At 31.8% G+C, this 13,375-nt stretch overlaps 2 protein-coding genes across 3 annotated transcripts; one reads left to right on the top strand and one right to left on the bottom strand.

The window, feature by feature from the left end:
* Positions 1-1,514: 1,514 nt before the first annotated feature.
* On the top strand, positions 1,515-6,462 carry LOC107639681 (protein trichome birefringence-like 34). The gene is made up of 5 exons (XM_016343238.3): positions 1,515-2,025; positions 2,585-2,765; positions 3,929-4,125; positions 4,791-4,949; positions 5,834-6,462. The coding sequence occupies exons 1-5, from the start codon at positions 1,622-1,624 to the stop codon at positions 6,180-6,182; spliced, it is 1,290 nt and encodes a 429-aa protein (XP_016198724.1). The 5' UTR covers positions 1,515-1,621; the 3' UTR covers positions 6,183-6,462.
* Positions 6,463-6,662: 200 nt separating this feature from the next.
* On the bottom strand, positions 6,663-10,626 carry LOC107639682 (HIT-type Zinc finger family protein). 2 transcript variants are annotated; one of them, XM_016343240.3, is made up of 6 exons: positions 10,257-10,626; positions 8,933-9,164; positions 8,393-8,594; positions 8,034-8,102; positions 7,742-7,874; positions 6,663-7,658 (listed from the first exon to the last, which is right to left on the bottom strand). In XM_016343240.3, the coding sequence occupies exons 2-6, from the start codon at positions 9,159-9,161 to the stop codon at positions 7,044-7,046; spliced, it is 1,248 nt and encodes a 415-aa protein (XP_016198726.1). In that variant the 5' UTR covers positions 9,162-9,164; positions 10,257-10,626; the 3' UTR covers positions 6,663-7,043. The 2 variants fall into 2 exon arrangements, with proteins under 2 accessions (XP_016198726.1, XP_020977105.1); XM_021121446.2 differs by having other exon boundaries at positions 10,250-10,620.
* Between the last annotated feature and the right edge of the window lie 2,749 nt (positions 10,627-13,375).

Raw genomic sequence — 13,375 nt, forward strand, 5'->3', positions numbered from 1 at the left:
AAGGAAAATTTTTCCTTTCATCACCGTAACACCGCCGAAATACTAAAGTCATATACTATACTTCTATTGAATTTAGGGTACGTATGTATATGTACATATATTTATGTATAAATATAAATAATTAAATATATCCATATGACCATATCCATCGCCATTCTTCTAAGTTTCCTTTTCTCTTTTTCTGTTTTTTCCGGTATGTGTTTGAAGAAAACAGAATAGTTAATTTAATTTGAAATCTTATCTGTCTCCCACTAGATATATTATTATCCATAAGAAAAGTATTCACAAATATTATTATAATTAAAAGTATAAAACAATTATTGTTGGTTGGTTTTGATTTAATTTGAATCTCAACTTCTATCTCTTGGGCAATGAAACCAGATGAATTGAATTCACATGAAATTAAAACTTCGAGCATACTTCAAGCAATGTTATTGGGTTTGTGAAAACGTCAATAGCACAACCAACTGATATATCGTTAAACTGGGTCTGCACATGGTCATTGTCAAACATATTAAATATATTAATAAACATACAATAATTCTAACCACCTGACATTTCAAATTACAATAAATTAAATTGATGAGACTTATACTATATACATAAATATTAAAATAAATATATCTTAACCAAAGTTACCTTTTTATTGTGAATATTAATGAATATACATATGTTAGAATTGTATACATGAAAAAATAATATCTCAAACATGTATACAATATTTCTAGGTGTAGATGAATATCAGTTTCTTATAACTCTTAAGTCGAAAAATACAATCAAGTTATGAGGAGAAATACCAAATATTATATTAAAAGAAAACTCTTAAACCAATAAATTTTAGTATTTTTTATTATTATTTAATCAGTATAGATATTAAATTGTTTTCAACGAATAAAATTTGTTATTTTATGTGTGTAAATTTTAAAAAATATAAGTATAAATTGTATTGATTTATGTGTGTAAATTATATATTTTTTATATGTAAAATTTTTGAAAATATAGGTACAAATTATTGTTGACTAAATAATAGCTAAAAATAATAATATTTACTGTTACGTAACTCATTAAAATTCAGATTTTCTTTTTACGTGTAAAATATTTATTTTTCAAGTATAGTGAAAGAAAAGTGAAGAATGTATCCCCAAAAAAGTAGGTTGAAGAAATGGCATATATATAGTCGTGGGGTCTCAGCTAAGGTATGTACTAGTAGGGCAAAACCAACTTTTGCTCTTAAGATTACTTAGCTTGCATTGTTGAATATAAATTTAAAACTTTGTACATTTACTAACAAAATTCCATTTTTAATCACCGAAAAAGTGGGTAAATTTGATTATATTATTCCTCTTAAAATAGCTATAAGTGACAATTTTCACTGGGAATTATATATTTTAAGTCAATCAACAACATGAGAAGCTTAGAAATGCATCATGCTACAAATTAAAACTTTAATTTACCTACTATTTTTTAGTGGGCAAGTTGGGCTAACGATAATAAGAACCTTTTTCCACCAACCGATTTTGCAATGAAGCTTCAAAAAGGAGGAATAATAATAGAAGAAAGGTGCATGCTTCTTCCAATTGAGTGAAAGGAATTTGAAGAATCAAAAGAATAATTCATCACAATGAAATTGGCAAAGGTACAACCAATAGTACTAGTAGGGGGGAGCAACACTTGGGGAATTAGAAACACCTTTCATTCTCTTTTGGCCATTCTTACCACTCTTTTAGTCATTAGTTTCATTTATATAAAACAAGACAATGGAACACAGTTATCATCATCATCACCACCCCAAGAACATGAAGAAATGATAGATGCCTCTCAGGATGATGACACTCATAATAATGTGTCATCATCTAAATGTGACTTGTTCAATGGGAAATGGGTTTTTGACAATAAGTCTTATCCATTATACAAAGATAAGGAATGCAAGTTCATGTCTGATCAATTGGCATGTGAGAAGTTTGGAAGGAAGGACTTGAGTTACCAGAATTGGAGGTGGAAGCCAAACCATTGTGATCTACCAAGGTATCTCTCTTCAACAATAATGGTTTAATTTTTTAATATTTACTTTATTATATATATTACAATTTATCCCACTTTAAAATATTTGTCATTTTAAAAATTTTGTAAATTAATAATTCAATATTTAGATGTAAATTATATATAGTAATAGTTATAGATAAGGAGACATTCTGATACAGAATGGAAAATATAAAGATAGAAAAAAAAAAGTAATTAAAAATAACATATTTTGTGGGATTTTTTTATGGGTGGCACAATAAAATTTTGAAAATGTTTGGTAACAAAAGAAAAATTAGTCAAAAACAATCATAATTTGTCTTATTTAATATTTATTAATTGTTGCGACAGTTAATAAATGTTAAATAAGACAAATTCTGGCGATTTTTTTTATCTCTCTAACATTACTGATGACAAAAAAAACATTGCAATGAGAATAAATAATATAATATTGTTTTGTAATTTATACGCTAGCTAGGTGTATAATATGTGGCTTGATCAGGTTTGGCTATGTTTTCTGAAGCTTTGTGGAATATTGTGGTTCTTTGTATATATGTACAATAAGGTTCAATGCCACAGCATTGCTTGAGAGGCTAAGGAACAAGAGGCTTGTGTTTGTGGGGGATTCACTCAACAGAGGCCAATGGGTTTCCATGGTTTGCCTTCTTCACACTTCCCTCTCATCCTCAACTCACACTTCCATGCACAACACTGCTAATGCCTCTCTTAACATTTGGAAGGTCACAGTAAGTTATTATCATTATTCTTATATGCTTCATGAAGAGTACTAGGAATGTAAACAATCCGTTTGTTTTTTTTAAAGTTAGGAGTGAGAGTCGAAGCTGAAACCTCTAAATGAGAATATGGAGGCTTTGTCATTTGAGTTATAGTTAGTTGGCATAAACAATCTATTTGTTGTTCATTTCTTTTTATATAAATTAAATGAATTCTTAATATTAGGGATCAATATATAAACGAGCGTATAAGAATTAATGCATAAATAATAGAATTATACTCACTTTTCACATTCTTAGTTAGTGTTTCCTATATATCTACTCTAGTTTTTAATTATTGGTGTCATAATTTATAAAATAAAATTTATATACACCATACTTTAATTTAAGGGAATTAATAACATATACTTTTACAAAAATAATATCATCTTAATATCATATTTAATATAAAAATATGAATATTTTGTTATCTATAATATTTTTAGTAAATACATTATCTGATCTATGATAAATATCTAATAATAGATTAAAATTATTTCACCAAATTCTAGTACGATAAACCAAATGCATGCATGACTATTAACATATAATTTTCATAGGCAAGTTTACTCCTACTAGAAACGAAATTGAAATTACCAACTGTTTGCATTTGATCTTTAATCCAATAATATCCACGAAAGTGATTATAAGATTTTTCTTTTAATGTTCTTTTATTATCTTTTAAAAGAGAATATGAAAAAACGAGAGAAAAGAAGTCTATATTAGAGATGAGTTTGATAATAAATTAGACAATGCAATCCTAATAATAGAAATAAAGTTCATTATGTAATGTAAAAAATTGTCAATTTTTTACCACAAGCGTAATGCATGCTTGTTTAGTGCAAATTAGTGGCATAATTTTACTTATTCATCCAAAAAACAAATTGACAAATATATATCCCATTATTTTAACAAATATAAATGCAAAAAAAAATTGAAAATCTAATTCCAACATTTTTCTCATAGTAAATGTTGACAACTGTTGTCAACGAGTTATAACTCAAATAGTACAGTCTTCTCTCCTCACTTAGAGGTTTCGGATTTGAGTCTTACTCCTAATTTTGAAAAAGAAAAAAAAATGTTGACAACTGTTTAATTTTTTCATAGCTTAATGCTTACAACACTGTTTAATGAAGGAATACAATGCAACAATTGAGCACTATTGGGCACCATTGCTAGTAGAATCAAATTCAGATGATCCAGTGCACCATAGAGTAATAGAAAGAACTGTGAGAGTGAATGCAATTGAGAAGCATGCTAGGTATTGGACTCATGCTGACTTTATTGTCTTCAACACTTACCTCTGGTGGAGAAGGCCTCTTATGAATGTTTTGTAAGTATACTTCTCATGGAACTTAATTTGCCAAACCATCACTTTCAATTATAATTAACCTTCAACAAATTTTACTTCTTATTTTCGGTAATAATGTTAAGAAGAAAACAACCTTATGTTATTTTATTTAACTTTTAACATTTATAATTTTAAGTGCGTACTATATATACATAATTACAAATTTATTATATTTCATATTATTCAATTATTTCAGTCGTAATTAAAGAAGATAAAATTAAATAATTTTAAACTGTTTTGGCCATATTTTTTATGGCCTTCCAGAAATTTTTATGTATCTTATAATACTCTAGATTATTAAGAAAAATCCCAATTTGACATTCTAAAATTGTCAAACAATGTAAATAGGTCTTTTATTAACTTTTTTATTTTTTATTTTTTATTTTTAATGTTATCCTTCTATGTGATGTGTTAGAAAAAATTATATCTTAATTAATGAAAGAGTCATTTTGAAAAAAAGTTACGAAAAAAGGCCCATTTTACACGTTTTGACATTATTTAAAAAATTTTGTAGTACAGATTATAAAGTGTAAAATCAAATTTCATCGGAGATAGAGTTTACTTCATTTTGTTTCTTTTAAATGTGTGCTAAAATTGAACACTAATATATAGTAACAATATTTCATTGATTTCAATTGCAAGAGCAGGTGGGGAACATTTGGAGACCCAAATGGAGTTTACAAAAAAGTGGAAATGCTAAGAGTTTATGAGATGGCATTGAGAACATGGTCAGATTGGTTGGAGGTCCATGTTAATCGTAACAAGACACAGTTATTTTTTGTTAGTATGTCACCAACTCATGAAAGGTATATATAAGAGGAAAGTCATTGCTACCTAACTAACTATCATTTTAAGTACAATTGCATTTATATTTATGGTAACTTTTTGTTAGGAAGTGCATTTCCCTACAAGTGGATAAATCTTTTTCTTGACGGTTACAACTAGATGATGAATATGAATTTAGTTAAAATAGTGATTTCACATTTTAGGTCATAGTTATCAGATAGGAGAATTTTTTGAAATATCAAAATACTATGTGCACCATAAAAACTAGTTATTATATATTTATTTATAAATATATATTGTTAAATTATATTCAATGTGTGTTTTATATTTCAATATATATTTTTATACGAATGACTAACTTGATAACTAATTTTTATATGCACATAGCATGATTGTTTAACAGGTAATGCTAAGATAAAAAGTAAAATTTTAGTGAGGAGTAAAAATTATTTTTATTAGAGCGCAGAAAAAATTCACCAATAACAATTTATCATGTGCAATGCATACGTTTATTCTAAATTTAGTAAAAATCTCCACTCTTCACCCAATTCTAATCTTCAGGAAAGAAATTCTCTTCTTCAATATTCATATCATAAAATGGAGTTGGGCCATGTTTTCTGCTTTTCTTTTAATTTTCGAACCAATATCTTGAATAAGCCTTCAAAAGAGATTTTAACTTTTTTTTTTTTTGAATAAATCTCTAATTTGGAGAATTTCATCCATCATTTTTTTTTCTTATTCTTAAAATTCCTAACTATGTAAATCATTAAGCAAAATAATATTTAAAAATTTGAAAACGGAATTTTTATGTCTCACTATTTTCTAACCGAAATAATATTAATTTATAAATATTTTCGACAACACCATCATTAATAAAAAAAATAAAAAATAAAAAACATTGCAGGGCTGAAGAATGGGGAGCAGATAAGGGTGACAATTGTTACAAAGAAACAGAAATGATCACAGAAGAAGGGTATTGGGGTAAAGGGTCAGATCCAAAAATGATGAAAGTGGTGGAAAATGTGGTTGAAGACTTGAAAACAAGAGGATTGAATGTTGAAATACTTAACATCACTCAGCTCTCAGAGTACAGAAAAGAAGCACACCCTTCTATATACAGAAAGCAGTGGGAGCCTCTAACACAAAAACAGATACAAGATCCAAATAGCTATGCAGATTGCATACATTGGTGCCTTCCTGGAGTTCCTGATGTGTGGAATGAGATACTTTATGCCTATCTTTTCCAACAATGACTAATAAACAAAAGAAAATATTAATTTGTATAACAAAAAGAAAAAAAAACTACACCTTCATACAACCTTTCTAAGATTGTTGAATCATTTCTTTTTCTTTTTCAACCACTGATATTGTAAAGCAAAGGCTTTCCTTTTCCCCTCTGAAATTGTTTGAGTCTCCAACTACCAATCAGTCTAGAATATTCATAAGCCTAAACCTGGCTTGTTATTAGATATTAACAAAGTGCAGATGACAAGTTCTCCACAAGTGCAACATGTTAATAAAGTGTTATTAATTGTACTTTATTCCCTTCAACCCCTTAAACTTCACGCCATGTCCATTTTGAACTTCAAAAATATACTAATGGACTCTTAAACTTGAAGTGAAGATCAAGGTTGTGTAGGCACAACTGAACAACCGGAGACTAGAAAATATATCCATTACAATGAATTAATCTCGCTTTGAAGGTAAGGGTAACAAAATTTGGCCTGAAGGGATGAGCAAAGCAAACAATGCTGTGAAGTATGGTTTTGGTGCTATGTTTGAATCCTCATAAAAATATTAGGGGAATGGTCTTTTTACAGAAAGGATTAAGGAAGTACCTTACTGCATCTAAAGTGAAGTATCAACTATTACGACAAAATTTCAGTTATGCAAAGAACCATGAAAGAACATCCATGAGCATTTGATGGAGATATCAAAACTGACTTAAATTGAGCAACATAAAATCATCGTCTTGATGCAACTACTCTAGGCTGTGAATGCGATCTTGCTTAGCAAGCAAGCAACCTTAAAACATATAATCCGGTTTCATGTTGCCAATGCTCTTCCACCACTTGGTCGACTGCTTTGATAGAATTCAAGTATATTATTACCAACTATTCTGGAATTTCCCCTTCCTCCAATTCCTCTGGCACAGGCAATACCCCATTGGTACCAATCAAACCTATCTCATTGTCTGTTTTCTTGGAGAATTCACCATCAAAATCAAGGAAGTTGTCTGGATTCATGTCAGCCATTAGATTAGCATAGACATCCATCAATTCTGGATCAAAGTCAAATGTCATGTCTTCAGAGATTTTTAGTTCCTTGTTTTTCAGTGAAGAATGTGACGGGTTACCCACAGTGTCTTCTTCAAACAGGGGTTTATCCGATGAACCCGTTGGTGCTTTCTCGGAACTCATATTATGTGTAGGCACTTGATTTGATGTACTTGACTCCAAGTTCTTCATGAGATCCAAAACCTGAGGATCTGTGGAGTCATCTTCTATCTCCTCCTCCCTAAATGATACACCTTCTGGCTCTTGGCCATCTTCGCTGTCTTTTGGAAGTGATTTATTATCTATCTGATTTACATTCTTAATAACTTCAAAATCAATTCTGTGAGATGGCAAGAAAACAAAAACGACGGGAAACTCCAAAATGACTACATCGGCTAATTGCTGTCTGATTGGTGCTTTCATATCCAGCTCTTTGAAGGGTGACTTGGGACCCTGCATTAACACGAGCAAGATTAAATTGAAAACTGAAATAGAATCATTCCTTGATGTCCATGTGAAAAGGTAAAGAAAACCACCTTTGGGTATTTACGAATGAAAATCTTGAGACGATCCGGCTGCTCTTCGCAAAATTGCCTTAATGGATGATTCCACGGACCAGGCTTGAGGTGCTTTTCTAGGATGGAGTAGATGCTTGTATTTTCATTGACTCTGGAAGCCATAAGCATAATATACTCAATTTTTTCTCTCCATATTCTAGATTCTAAGCATGTGATAAGAACTTAAAGTGCAGTTTCTTCTTTAAAAAATAAATAAACTAAATAGTGCAGTATTGTATTCAGATCGAAAGAAAACCGCTAAGTGGCTCACCCGTTGTCATGTAAAACAACATCCGTTGAATGAAAATGCCATTCAATTGTCCAAGATATGAATTTCTTCCTGAAAATGTTTCAAACACATTTGAAATTTACAAATGCTTCGTAGCAATCTTCAAAGGAAACATTCTTATAATATGTATTTCCCTCTAGGATCAATATGCCAAAAAGAAGAAACTCTAACATGATAAAATTTTCAAATCCAAACCAAAAATTCACTTTGAATATTACAGATCATATATATACCTTAGGTTCAAAAGTAAACATGGAAAAACTTATAAGTACAAAATGAAGAAATTTCTTATATGTACAATCCTCCTAAAAGGAACTTGTCATGAAAAATAAATATACTACCTTTGGTCATATCGAGTTTGATTCTTCTGTCTTTTTGACATTCCGCTAGGAAGAAACAGCAGTTTGGTTCTCCGACTCCTAGCAGCGCTCCCCAGGCTTTTAAGGTAATGAGGTAACTTAAAATATGCATACATGCCCAATTTAGTTCTCATTCTCTGAGAAGATTCAGCTACCCTCTTTACCTCTTCCAGCAAATTATAGTCTAGATAGCGGAAAACAAAATAAAACAAAATGAACAATAAATACAAAAAATAGGGGAATTAAGAATCCCTAAGCACATTGAAAAATGTGCAACGGTGCATATTTATGAAATATTATAAACAATAACAACAAAAAGAATGAAGATAGAAAATTCAAAATGGTGACGAAAAATAAATACACGAGAATTAGAAATTAACTAAAAAAACAGGGAAGCCATTAAAGGTCCTCCTGGATGATATAAAAGGCACCAAAAATAAACAAAATTGTTTTGACTAACCAACAATCAAGATAAAAAGCTTTTAACATAAAGGCTAAATGCAAAGTTCAAGTGTTATGTACCAGATAGTAGGAGGTTGTCGTCAAACTGGGAAAGAGGAACAAATTGAGTCTGGTTCCTCTTGCCGGTACATCCCGTTCGCTCTTTGTGAGCTTTTACACAGGGAAGACCACATGATTGTATGGAACAGCCGGGGCACTTGTATTTTGATGGGTTAGATTTGCATTCTTCGCATAGTGTTGGGACTCTGGAGTTGCTTCTACTTGAGACCTGTTCTACGTTTTCTCCCATTTTCTACAGCAAAAGCAAACACATTTATCATTACAAGCAGCCATCACAGGTGCACCAGGCATAGGAAAAACTGCCTTGAGAAAAAGCCAGAACCTAATAGATTAGATTTCAGCTTTGATGCTTCCTTTCAATGATAATGGCTTAATTTTTTATATCTTTCAAGAAACAAAGACCAACATGCCGCACAAGCAACCAAAACACAATCATACGACAAACCTTGAAATCATCAAGACATAAAAAGTTGCAGATTACACTTGCTTGCCCTGAAATTTCGTCCCTTTGTATTTAAATTGAAGGAACAAAATATCAATTGCAAACCCTATTAACATTATTAAGATTTAGGACACTAATACTAACTCCTTTATCACACACATATCAAACACTCATGCCACCGATACAAGTTTCAGTAACTCTAACCAAAGCTGATATAATTAAGCCTAGAAAAGGATAATGAACATATCAAATAATGGATAGTTCAAGCAGTTTTATAACATAGTTTTCGATTGTGGATGGCGACTCATGGCAGTGAGCCAAAAATCCGCCATAAATTTATGGCGGATGGCATTACGGAAAATGGCAGATCACCTAAAAATACATGTATATGCACAAAAAAACATGCAGAGATTGCAAATGTAATCAATTATAAAATCTAATCAATTTAAGTAATTTTCTATTCACAATGCATCCAATTAATTCAGTATATGCAGTAGCAGATTCAACAAATGAACATAACTTCAAATCATAACACACCATAAAACATAAGACATGGAACTTAAAAACTAAAAAATCAGGGACTTGTCTTGAAGTAGACATAATGTACTGAACCTGTGTAAATTTTTTTTTTTTGGGGGGGGGGGGGGGGCGGGGGGGGAGAGGAGAGGAAAAAGAGAGGTTTATAATTTATAACACTGAACCTATGTAAATAAAAGGAGAAACAGGGGAAAGAAAGAGGTTAGGAAAGGTTCAGCCTTGAAATGTAAATTTATACAAAGAAAACAATTAATTCTGCCTTTTAACAAGACAAAAGCAGGTTAGAAGCTTCTTACATGTTACAATAATGGTCTTTTAGAATTAGAATCAAGGTTTACCAGTTACCTGCCGAAAGGCTGCTTCGCTGCTGGCAATGAACGACGACAGCTGGTGGCCGGCGGCAGCAACTGTCAACAGCAACGGCAACGAGCTGCTGGAAGGAAGGGAGGTGAGCAAGACGAGAATCTGAGAGATGAGAGATCCGGTGGGACGGGTGGGTGACGGCGCCGTGATCGACGGCGAATCGTGGTGGACTGGTAGTGACTTGTGAGGCTGGCTGGCTGGTGACGAAGAAAGGGAAGAAGGGTGGCTGGTGCTTGGTGGTGGCCGTGGGACGGGGCTGACCAGCTGAAGAACGGACGAAGCAGTGAAGCACGAAGAACTAAAGAGGAATAATGCATGGGAGGCTGGGACTGGGAGCCTTGTGTGCGGTCGTGCCCTAATCCCCTCATTTTTTAATTTCTGCTTTAACCGGCCAGGCCGTTTGCGGTTCACCCGAGCTAAGCCGAATCTTGTTTATAAATTATAATAGTCGGTCTAATTTTTTTAAGGATAAAATATTTTTATGTCCCTAATATTTATAAAAAAATTTAAAAATACTTTCAAATTTTAATTTGATTTAATTTTATCTACAAATTTTTGAATTAGACTAATTTTATCTTTTTTTTCTATCCATGTCAAAAACTCAAAATTAGAAATGGTCATTAATAAACTAACAATCTAAAATTCTGACGCAACCTTTAATAGCTGATTGGACAAATAAAATTATTTTTAACTTATTTTTAAATTTTTTGTTAAAAAAAATATATAAAAACAAAAAAATATAAAAAAAACTTAAACCTGAATGATTGAACTCTAATTCCACCTTGTATCTTCGTCGTTCTTCTTCCTAAAATAAGAAACTGAAATCCTAAATTATGGCTTCTCATAGTTTAACAGCATCACAGAAACGAAGTAGGTGATGAGCAATACTTACCTATAATTGTGGGGAGTCCCTGTCTTAAGGTGGTCGAAGACAGCAGAAAATCTAAGACGCAGATTTTGAAGTTGTATATACTATGATATAAGTATGCTGCTTAACTTGTATTTTGATATGGGCCTATAAAATTCTTTAAATTCTTGGTGTTTATGGTTCAAATTGAAAAGGAGTGTACTTGAAGGTTTCAGAAGGCTTAGAGAAAGAGGGTTGAATCTATGGCCTTCTTTAACTTTGATTTGTTAAGCTTTAAACCCAAAACTTTAAATTTGATTTCTGTTGATCTACACAGCGGATAAATCAGGAGACAATTTCATTTTGTCTCATAAAAACCAGAAAACAGAACTAAAGCAGAGAGGAAGAAGTTGACACAACCATATATCCTAGTTCAGTTGCCTTGTGCAATGCAACCTACATCCAGTCTCTACCACAACCTTGGTGAAATTTTCACTATAATCCAAGTATTACATACACCAATTCCCTAGTGCTCAACTTAATCCTAAGTGGACACACAAGCTTCAACATAAACTTGACTTGGTTATGCTAATACCTAGACTCACTACACTAAGTGCTTACCCAACTTAGCAAGGGATACCTCTCACGTACTTGACACAAGACAGAAAATACCAAAAGAAATCTGAAATCACTATTGGCTTTTTTCTCAAGTGTATCTTTCAACCTTTTTCAATCTATGAGTTTTTCTCAATGCCTCTCTTTCTTGCCTTTTACCTCTCAAAGAAAATTAAGAAATATATACATTGAAACTGAAATGGCGTTGCAGAGAGTAGGAGAAGAAGTAAAGAAATCAACTTACATGCAAATAGAAATAAATCACCTTTAACCTCTGACTTAGCTTAACATGCCTTTGATTAGTGTGATTAGACTTTACTTTCTTGGTTAACCTTTCTCTTTCTTTCTTCTCTAGTGTATGAACTGGAGAATGAAGCTCTCTTTCTCTCTCTCTTGTGTTTGACCGAAGAGTACTTGTGAGCTTTAACTTATATTTGATTCACTTTGGTTGGAAGGACCTGGACTTGGTTTGGATTAATTTTCCGTTCAACACGTTTGATTTCTTTGTTCCTTTTCTTTGGGCTTTGTTTGTGGATCAACAATTCTCCAACAGCCTTTATTTTTTTGTTTCAATTTGTTGGGTTGCTGCAATCTTTATTTTTGGACCTGCATCACTAAATAAAACAATTCAAACTCAATTGAGTATTTAATCAAATAAATCAATGTTTGTTATCATATTTAAATTAATTGTATTCTCAACTCGACAGTACTTTTTTTGTTTGGACGGATGGAGAAGTAGTAATACAAGAAGCTAAGATTGCTAGACTAAAAATGAAGATTTTTACTTTAAAGGCTAAATTATCGTATACTAAATGCAAACTATTGATTTTTAGTGCTCTTTTGGTGTTGGGATGGAGCATTGTCTTTTTTGTGTATTTTTCATGGTTTAGGAATGAAACCCAAATGAAACTAGGCTATTAGCACTGAGAGAGATTATAGGGAGTTAAGTCCCACTTTGATCTTTGAGATTAGCGAGTTGCACTGATTTGGTCCTTAACTTTTTAATTGCTACAATTTAGTCCTCTAGATTTAAAAAAGTGCACCAATATAGTCCCTCGTCAACGCCGTTAGTGAGATAGCTCAAGTCTTGCTATGTTAGACATATTAAAACGACATTTTACACGTTTCGACGCTAAAAGAATACTAAATTATATCATTTCAGAGTTTGAACAAAATTAAAAAGGAGGAGTATAACGTAAGTATTGTTCAAACCCTCAAACGACGTCATTTAGTGCCTTCTTTAGTGCCAAAACGCATACCATGTCGTTTTAATATGTCTAGCGTGACAAGACTTGAGCTACGCCACTAATGGTGTTGAGTTCCAGCGACGGAAGATATACGAAGGATTACATTGGTGTACTTTTTTTAATCTGGAGGACCAAATTGTGGCAATTGAAAAGTCAGAGATCAAATTAGTGCAACTCGCTAATTTTAGGGACCAAAATAAGATTTAACTCTGTTATAGGATTAGTTTAGCGAGAGAGATGTAAAAGTAGTAGTGAAATAGGTGAATCATGTTTCAAACTTGAAGGTTGTGGTAGGCTTAGAGAAAAGGGGTTGAATCTATGCCTTCCTTTTAAGTTATTGTTATTATCCTTTTAAAACAAACTTTCAATTCTGATTCTGTTTGTACTCAGCA

Source organism: Arachis ipaensis, chromosome B4, assembly GCF_059453495.1.
Source record: "Arachis ipaensis isolate K30076 ecotype BB chromosome B4, ASM5945349v1, whole genome shotgun sequence".
Taxonomy (NCBI): Eukaryota; Viridiplantae; Streptophyta; class Magnoliopsida; order Fabales; family Fabaceae; genus Arachis; species Arachis ipaensis.